Below are 10381 nucleotides of genomic sequence, written 5' to 3' on the forward strand. Positions count from 1 at the left end.
CAGAGGAATGAAGGGTTCCAGGAGATAGCTCTCCAGCACTCAACTAGATTCTTTTCTCATTACCATTACTCAGGAGTGTTGGGATTCTGAGGAAGTATTTAAAAACAATCTACCCTTCCCTCAGGGCTGGGTTGAGATCACAGGAAACAGTAGATATTATCTATGAGCTGCAATATAAAGGATGTAGAGTTAAGGCTCACTTGACTTTCCCATGGTTAGACAATTGGAATAACATAGGCAGGAGTAACATGTCCACAACAACCAACATGGAACTGTGGCATAGAATAATCTATTCATTGTATAGATGTCATGTTCTATTTGAATCCAGGGCTCAGCTATGCTTTAATGGCTAAGGAATTTCCATATTTGTTACATTCATATGGCTTCTGTCCTCTGGGTATTTTCTGAGACAAACTGACCTATGTCTTCTTGAAAAACTTTCCACATTTGTTGTATTCATAATATGTCTCTCCTGTGGGTAGTCAATGAAGAATCCTAAGCTGTGCCTTCTGAGTGAAAAACTGCACATTTGCTACATGCATGAGGCTTCTATCCAGTGTGGGTTCTCTGATATAAATTGAGTTTTTTCCAGGTGAAAGATCTTCCACATTTGTTATATTCCTAAGATTTCTCATGTGTATGAATTCACTTATGCCTGCTGAGTTGGGAGGTTCTGGTTAAATGATTTTCCACATTTGTTACATCTATAAGGTTTCTCAACTGTGTGAATTCTATCATGTGTGACCTCCACTTAAAATCTTTCCATAGTTGTTGCATTCATAAGGTTTCTATCCTGTATGTGTTCTCTGATGCAAAGTGACATGTGACTTCCGGCTGAAAGACTTTCCACATTTATTGCATTCATAAGGTTTCTCACCTGTGTGAATTCTCTTATGCCTCTTGAGGTTTGACTTCTGGGTAAAGGATTTTTCACATATCTTACATTCATAAGGTTTCTCTGCAGTGTGTATTCTCTGATGGACACGAAGTTCTGTCTTCTGGATGAAAGACTTTGCACATTCGTTACATTTATATGGTTTCTCACCTGTGTGAATTCTTTTGTTTGTTGAGGGTTGACTTTTGGGTAAAGGACTTTTCACATATCTTACATTCATAAGCTTTCTCTGCTGTGTGTATTCTCTGATGGACATGAAGTTCTGTCTTCTGGATGAAAGACTTTGCACATTCGTTACATTTATATGGTTTCTCACCTGTGTGAATTCTTTTGTTTGTTGAGGGTTGACTTTCAGGTAAAGGACTTTTCATACATCTTACATTCATAAGGCTTCTCTCCTGTGTGTGTTCTCTGATGAATAGTAAGTTCTGCCTTCCAGTTGCAAGACTTTCCACATTTGTTACATTCATAAGGTTTCTCTCCTGTGTGTGTTCTTTGATGAACATGAAGGTATGCCTTACGGGTGAAAGACTGTCCACATTTTATACAGGCATCAGTTTCTCTCCTGTGTGTATTCTGTGGTGAACATGAAGGTGTGTCTTACGGGCGAAAGACCTTCCACATTTGTCACATTTATAAGGTTTCTCTGCTGTGTGTCTTCTCTGATGCAAAGTGAGGTCTGACTTCTGTCTGAAGGTGTTTCCACAGTTGTCACATTCAAAAGGTTTCTCTCCTGTATGGATTCTCCAATGAACAGTAAAGTTTGCCTTGTGTCTGAAAGATTTTCCACATTTGTTACATTCATAAGGTTTCTCTCCTGTGTGTGTTCTTTGATGAGCATGAAGGCATGCCTTACGGGTGAAAGACTGTCCACATTTTATACAGGCATAAGGTTTCTCTCCTGTGTGTATTCTGTGGTGAACATGAAGGTGTGTCTTACGGGCGAAAGACCTTCCACATTTGTCACATTTATAAGGTTTCTCTCCTGTGTGTCTTCTCTGATGCAAAGTGAGGTCTGACTTCTGTCTGAAGGTGTTTCCACAGTTGTCACATTCATAAGGTTTCTCTCCTGTATGGATTCTCCAATGAACAGTAAAGTTTGCCTTGTGTCTGAAAGATTTTCCACATTTGTTACATTCATAAGGTTTCTCTCCTGTGTGTGTTCTTTGATGAGCATGAAGGCATGCCTTACGGGTGAAAGACTGTCCACATTTTATACAGGCATAAGGTTTCTCTCCTGTGTGTATTCTGTGGTGAACATGAAGGTGTGTCTTACGGGCGAAAGACCTTCCACATTTGTCACATTTATAAGGTTTCTCTCCTGTGTGTCTTCTCTGATGCAAAGTGAGGTCTGACTTCTGTCTGAAGGTGTTTCCACAGTTGTCACATTCATAAGGTTTCTCTCCTGTATGGATTCTCCAATGAACAGTAAAGTTTGCCTTGTGTCTGAAAGATTTTCCACATTTGTTACATTCATAAGGTTTCTCTCCTGTGTGTGTTCTTTGATGAGCATGAAGGTGTGTCTTACGGGTGAAAGACCTTCCACATTTGTCACATTTATAAGGTTTCTCTCCTGTGTGTATTCTGTGGTGAACATGAAGGTGTGTCTTACGGGAGAAAGACCTTCCACATTTGTCACATTTATAAGGTTTCTCTCCTGTGTGTCTTCTCTGATGCAAAGTGAGGTCTGACTTCTGTCTGAAGGTGTTTCCACAGTTGTCACATTCATAAGGTTTCTCTCCTGTGTGTGTTCTTTGATGAACATGAAGGGATGCCTTACGGGTGAAAGACTGTCCACATTTTATACATGCATAAGGTTTCTCTCCTGTGTGTATTCTGTGGTGAACATGAAGGTGTGTCTTACGGGTGAAAGACCTTCCACATTTGTCACATTTATAAGGTTTCTCTCCTGTGTGTATTCTGTGGTGAACATGAAGGTGTGTCTTACGGGTGAAAGACCTTCCACATTTGTCACATTTATAAGGTTTCTCTCCTGTGTGTCTTCTCTGATGCAAAGTGAGGCCTGACTTATGTCTGAAGGAGTTTCCACAGTTGTCACAGTCATAAGGTTTCTCTCCTGTATGGATTCTCCAATGGACAGTAAAGTTTGCCTTGTGTCTGAAAGATTTTCCACATTTGTTACATTCATAAGGTTTCTCTCCTGTGTGTGTTCTCTGATGAAAAATGAGGTATGACTGCCTGAAGGTCTTTCCACATTTCTTGCATTCAGAAGTTTTCTCTTCTGTGTGAGTTCTCCGATGCCTGCTGAGAGATGACTTCTGGGTAGGAAATTTCCTACATTCCTCATATGCATAGGGTAGCTCTACTGTGCGTGTTTCAGGCTGGAAAGTCAGGTCTGACTTCTGAAAGATAAATTTTGCAAATTGGAAACTCATCAGACTACTCCTCTGGAGCTTTGCTCTGAGGTTTTGTAAGGTATATTGCTTTAGTGAAAGACTAATGGACTAATGTCCACTACATGGACAAGGATTCTGTCCTGAGTATATTTTCTGATGTGTAGTGACTATAAGGCTAAAGTAGAATGTTTTCGTACAGACCATACATTCAGGTGCTCTCCTTACTCTCTGAAGTATTTCTTAGACAAGGAGAGCTGACTTATAGTCTTTTCTATATTTACTAAGTGGAAGGTCTCTCTCACACAAACCCAATTACATCTAAAAAATATGATCTCTAGCCGGGCGCTGGTGGCTCACGCCTGTAATCCTAGCTACTCAGGAGGCTGAGATCTGAGGATTGCGGTTCAAAGCCAGCCCGGGCAGGAAGGAAGGTTCATGAGACTCTTATCTCCAATAAACTGCTAGAAAAACGAAAGTGGTGCTGTGACTCAAGCGGTAAAGTGCTTACCTTGAGCTGAAGAGCACAAGGACAGCACCCAAGCCCAGAGTTCAAGCCCCATGACCAAAAAAAAAAAAGAATATGATCTCTAACCCAGGCACTGGTGGTTTATGCTGTAATCCTGGTTACTCAAGAGGCTGAGATCTAAGAACTGTGGTTCAAAGCCAGGCAGGGCAGGAAAGTCTGTGAGACTCTTATCTCCAATAAAGTACCAGAAAACAGGAATTGGTGCTGTGGCTCAGGTGGTAGAGCACTGCGTTGAGCTGAAGAGCTGAGGGACAGTGCACAGACCCTGAGTTCAAGCCCCACAACTGACAAAAAAGCTTTTTAAATAAGAAAAATTTAAAAAAAGAATATGGTCTCTGAGTTTAATACTTCCCTTCTCCATATTCAAAATTCTGCAGCTCATTTGGAGTTCTCATACTTTTGACTAAAATGTTCTGAATATCTGCAGGATTCTTCAATTACAGGAGACACACCAGGCCTACATGCAGCATGCATCTCATCAGGCTCACTATACTGATACTCAATGAAATCCTCAGTCCTTATCTCTAAGGAGTTCACATTATTTCTAATCACCTCTGGCTTATGTTTTGAGCTCAAATTAAGGGTCATTACTAATCTCACCCTTTCCTCCACTGTGTTAATTTTCGTGACTGTTGCTTCACACAGACATTCATCTGGACTTTTCTGGCACATCTTAATCACATCCTCAATTCCTGGGACATCTAAGATGAGTCATAGAAAAAAATATAAAAAATAAGTAAAATCCAAAGTTCACTTAGTGTAGACATTTATTTCATTGTAACTGTTAGAGATTTTAAAATATCAAAGTCAGAAATGATTTATAGAAAATATATGCTTTTTTCTCAAATGTATTGAAGTAATACTGATTACTTCCAGTGGAAAATAATGTTTTTGTGTTTAAATTTTTTCTTCTTTTATATCAGAGGAAATATTTACTCAAATCACTCAACTATGTGCTGCTAGAATTTTAAGCCAAGTACTAGCCATCTGCCTTTAGTAATTACGGTGTTGTTTTTCTCAAATATACTTTTGTTTGATCATAAGGGGATAGCTGCTGTGTTTTTCATTTTTCTTGAAAAAATTTATGTACTGTGCTGCTTTTTTCTTAACTAGTAGGTTAGGAAAAGTAATATTTTCTAGATTCAGAGACCAAAAGAATGTTTTATACACCCCTTGTCCTTTCACTTAAACAGGAATTGTTCTCAGAAGTAAGGATTCATACCTATATCTCTTCAGTTCTAACTTCTTAGTAAGAATTACTTTTAGGTCCCTTTGAGAATTTTAAAAACCATTTCTCTCCATCTTTAACAAAGTTTCATCAAAATTCCTTTTCTAACACTCCTGCCTTTTAGATTCATGGAAGACCAAATATCCTCCAGGTAAAGATCACTCAATTATCCTCTCTATACTAAAATCTTTGGTTCTGAATCCCAGTCTCTGCCAACCATGACTGATAAGAAATTTGCCTTCTCTGGGGCTGGGAAGGTGGCTCAGTGGTACAGCGCTTGCCTTGCATGCATGAGGCCCTGGGTTTGATTCCTCAGCACCACATAAGCAGAAAAAAAAAGCCGGAAAGTGGCACTGTGGCTCAAATGGTAGAGCACTAGCCTTATGTTGAAGTGCTGAGGGACAGTACCCAGGCCCAGAGTTCAGGCCCACGACTGGACCCCCCCCCAAAAAAAAAGAAATTTGCTTTCTCAAAGGATAGTAGCCCAGAAGTACTCCTTATTTCCACTTACCCGGATTGTGCTAGTTTCAAAGAAAATGATATCTCATTTCCTCCATTACTTTTTGTTGGTTTGTTTCAGAATGATTTCCATACAGAGAAAGAGAATTGCTAACTATAACTCAACTGCCACACAGAATTCAGGGTATCTCCATATTAATTCTTGATTCACAAAGGAGATAAAGGATCACATAATTCTCTGACTAGGAACATTATTGCTCAGTTCAGCACAAGATGAACTTACCAACTGGGGGCTGGATCCAATGTCACTATGCAAGGTGCATTAACTTACCTGAGAAATTCTTGTCTGAGGCTTCTCCTATCCATGGTTCTACACCTTGCTCCAGCTTGACAATCAAGTTAGGTTTAGGAACACAGTGCTCTGTTAATAAGAACCAGTGCAGAACTATTGTTCATGCTGAGTCATTATTCCTCTAACATCTCAGACATCCTGTTCACAATGTTGCTCTTAAATGTTGTTTCTCAGTTTTCACTGGCTTCATGATTGACTTTCCCCCAGCTTTGGATTTATTTTACTGGTTTTGTTGCTTAATCTCGGCCCTTGTGCTCTATGATAGCATTGTAAAAGTTTAAGTCCCCTCTACACTTTTAATTTTTGAGTGGTTAATTGGAGATAAGAGTCTCATGGGGACTATTCAGCCATTGCTGGCTTCAAACTGAAATTCCCCAGATTCAGCCTTCTGAGTAGCTAGGATTATAGGCCTGAACCATTGCACCCAGGGACAGGTTTGGATTATAAATAGCCACTTTCAACTAGTGATTTCCAGTTCATATTTCCAATAGTCATACCTCTTCTACTGTATACCACCTAAAATAATCACCTCAAGTTTGGAAGACAGTCTCCTGTTAGTGGAGCATAGTTTAAAACTTTTGTCAAATTTCTGATTTGCTCCTTGAAGAATGAGAATAAAATTGCCTCAAGAGTTACATGATAAAGTTGAAGTTTTCCTTTGGAAGACATGATACTTCTCACACACTGGAACTTTACATTTAAATACTATTGAAAATCTGACAAATATTCAGATATCTACTGAAAACAAATCATTTGACTTTGCAAATTAGTATGACTTTTGCTCACCCAAAGACACCAGGTTGTTGTAGGTCTCCAGCATTACATCTCTATACAAGGTCCTCTGAGCAGTGTCCAGGTCCATCCACTCCTCCCAGCTAAAGTCCACAGACAAATCATCAAATGACACCAGCTTCTGTGAGGGTATATTTCCATCAAATAATTAGCCTTCAGTCATGGGAACAGTAGGTCCGGAATTTCACCCTTTTAACATGTATTTTGTGTCATCTATACATTGGGAGAATTAAAAATCAAATATTTTGCCTCTATGTTAACACTAATTAAAATACAAAGATTCCCTAATAAATCAGAACACATTTTTGGTGCTAGCAAGAGAAAGAAGATAACAATTCTAAGGAGCTAATAACCTGACATGATAACATTAAATATAAGTAGGTACCAGAAAGATGTTTTGATAAAATTTACTACATATTAGGGTAACAATATAGTAAAAAAAATTACTTTTTCTTCCCAGTGAAGAGCCTATTTAGATCTTCTATTAAAAAGTATTGTTGTAAGCAATCAAAACACATTAAGGACATCACATGGACTACATACCACTTTAGTAGATCTACAAAAAGCACAGTGTCCAGGTTAATGTTAAATGGAGTAATAGTACTCAAGAAAGTAGCTAATGATTGATAAGGCCATACAAGATTTGACTTAGTTCCCACAATAACAATATCCTATGTCAATCATTTTTGTTATTAATTTTCTAAAGAATGTAGTAAGGTCATAGATATTCTGATACTTCCTTCCTAAGTAAAAAAGAACTGCTAGCATGAATTTTTGTAAACACTGCCTACCTCCTACAATATAGACTATAGGTGAGGGAGTAATAAAATATTTCTTGAAAAGATTATTTGAAATAAAATACAACACTTAATTTGAATCATGAAATATTTGAGTTTAGGTTGAATATTAATTCTGCATAAACCAATAACAATAATCTTGTTTCATTGTAATATCCAATTAACTGTTAATGTTAAATATTCAGGTAAGAATAAACAAAACAATTGCTTCTGGCTCAACTGGTATCCTATCCTACTTACTTTGGAGGCTGAGGTCTATAAACCAGCCTGAGTAGACAACTCAATTTAAGCAGCTAATAAGCAGGTTGGACTCATGGCTAAAGTGATGGGCCCAACATTGAATGAAGAAGCTAACTGACTATGAGGGCTGTGAGTTCAAGATCCAGTACTAGCCCAAGAAAGGTATGATGGTGATTGAGGTAGGAATATCAAATGAGTTTCCAAGTTAGATACCAACTGTGACAACACAGCAATCCTCATCTCAGAGCTAAAGAGAAAAGAAAAAGTGGAACAGGGAGAGAAGGGGAGCAAAGGGGTAGGGAAAAGAAGAAAGAAGAGGGGCAAGAGAGGTGTGGAGAGGAGGGAAAGAGAGGGAAAGGGCAGGAAGAAAAGAAGAGAGGAGGGAAGAAAAGCTTCATGACATTAGATTTGACAGTAACTCCTTGGATAGGACACCAAAAGTATCTGATACAAAGCTAAACATTATTTAAATTCATACACTTAAAACTTTTCCTTCAAAAGGTACAATGAACCAAAAAGAAAAAACATGGTATAAAAGAAAATGTTCTCAAATATTTCTAAATATGTTAATTACTGGAATGCATTAGAAAATATAAAACCAATCCAAAACTACTGCACAGAAAATCTGATTTTAAAATGGGAAAAAAACTGAAGAATATATGCAAATAGTAAATAATAGTAATGAGAAAAATTCATATCAAAATTATAATGAAATAACTAACAATCTCTCTATGTGTATATGTCTTTAGGTTTTTCTAATTTTCTTTGGCTCTGGAATCCCATAGAACTATCTAGGCAACACTTTCCCTATATAATGGATAATAAAAATCTGAATTCTAAGAGCCACATCAGCAAATTAAATTGATCAGTAAGAAAAACTAGTTCCCAGATAGATCAGTTGAAGAAAAGAAAAAAAGAGACAGATGGATGGAAGAGGCCCTGAGAGAAAGAAAATGAAAAAGTGATAGAAAAATAGATACAAAAAGAGAGAGCGAGAAAAATAATGAAAGCTAGTGAGTAGAAAATCTAGAATAAATAGTTCTGGAATCCTTAGCCAGAGCAATAAGGTAAGAAAAGGACATTAAAGAGAGCCACAAAAGGAAGGAAGAAATTAAACTATCCCTATTTGCAGATGACATGATCTTATACCTAAACGACCCCCAAAATTCCACTCCCAAACTCACAGAACTTATAAGTCACTTGAGCAAAGTAGCAGGATATGAAACTAGTGCACAAAAATCAGTTGCCTTTCAGTATATCAACAATATACAAGAAGAAAGGGAAATCAGGAAAACAACATCATTCATAATAACCTCCAAATGGCTAGGAATTAACCTAACCAAAGATGTAAAGGACCTATTTAGTGAAAACTATAAAAGCCTAAAGAAAGAAATTAAAGAGGACATCAGGAAATGGAAAGACCTTCCATGTTCTTGGATAGGCAGAATCAATATTGTGAAAATGGCCATCCTGCCAAAAATGATATACAAATTCAATGCAGTTCCAATAAAAATCCCAATGACATTCTTTATGGAAATAGAGAAAACAACCCAAAAATTCATCGGGAACTGCAAAAGACCTAGAATACCCAAAGCAATCCTAGGCAAAAGGAGCAAAGCAGGAGGTATCACAATACCAGATTTCAAGCTCTTCTATAGAGTCATAATAACAAAACAGCTTTGTGTTGGCACTAAAATAGACCTGAAAACCAATGGAATAGACTAGAAGACCTAGAAATAAAACCACATACTTACCATCAGCTGCTGTTTGACAAAGGAGCTAAAGACATACACTGGAAAAAACATAGTCTCTTCAACGATTGGTGCTGGGAAAACTGGGCAGCCACATGCAGAAAACTATAGTGGACCCCAGCCTAATACCATGCACTAATATCAACTCAAAATGGATTAAAGATCTTAACATCAAACCTCAAACTCTGAAACTACCGCAGGACAGAGTAGGAGAGACACTGGAACTTAAAGACACAAGCAGTACCTTCTTGAACAGAGAGTCCCAGGGTCACAACAATTGGAGAGAGACTCGACAACTGGGACTACCTTAAAATAAAGTTTCTGCACAGCTACAGACATAGCTACCAAACTAGAAAGACAGCCAAACAACTGGGAAAAGATATTTACCAGCAATATACCAGACAAAGGCCTAATATCCACTATATACAGGGAACTCAAGAAACTAATCTCTCCCAAATCTAACAAACCAATAATTAAATGGGAAAGGGATCTAAAGGGAAATTTCTCAGAAGAAGAGATAAAAATGGCAATTAAACACAGGAAATGTTCATCATCCCAGGGCATAAAGGAAATGCAAATAAAAACAACCCTGAGGTACCACCTTACCATAGTCAGAATGGCTTAGATCCTAAATTCAAACAACAACAAATGAAGGTGGGGATGTGGAGAAAGATTAGTGGTGGGAATGCATTAGCAGTGGGAATGTAACTAATGCAACCACTCTGGAAAAAGCAGTCTGGAGGTTCCTCAGAAAACTAAACATACACCTTACCTATGACCCAGCTATATCACTCCTAGGTATCTACCCTGAGCAACAGGAACCAGGATACAAGGACACATGCACCTCCATGTTCATTGCTGCACTTTTCACAATAGCCAAGATATGGAAACAACACAGATGCCCACTACAGATGAATGGATCCAAAATTGTGGTACCTATATACAATGGAATTTTTTATGTAGCCATTAGAAAGGACAAAATAA

At 38.0% G+C, this 10381-nt stretch overlaps 1 protein-coding gene across 1 annotated transcript; it reads right to left on the bottom strand.

The window, feature by feature from the left end:
* Positions 1 to 788: 788 nt before the first annotated feature.
* On the bottom strand, positions 789 to 9451 carry LOC138841627 (zinc finger protein 585A-like). The gene is made up of 6 exons (XM_070042403.1): positions 9401 to 9451; positions 6604 to 6730; positions 5797 to 5886; positions 4379 to 4479; positions 1483 to 3258; positions 789 to 995 (listed from the first exon to the last, which is right to left on the bottom strand). The coding sequence occupies exons 1-6, from the start codon at positions 9449 to 9451 to the stop codon at positions 789 to 791; spliced, it is 2352 nt and encodes a 783-aa protein (XP_069898504.1).
* Positions 9452 to 10381: the final 930 nt, after the last annotated feature.

The sequence above is a fragment of the Dipodomys merriami genome, unplaced genomic scaffold, assembly GCF_024711535.1.
Source record: "Dipodomys merriami isolate MVZ:Mamm:240054 unplaced genomic scaffold, mDipMer1.0.p SCAF_323, whole genome shotgun sequence".
Classification (NCBI taxonomy): Eukaryota; Metazoa; Chordata; class Mammalia; order Rodentia; family Heteromyidae; genus Dipodomys; species Dipodomys merriami.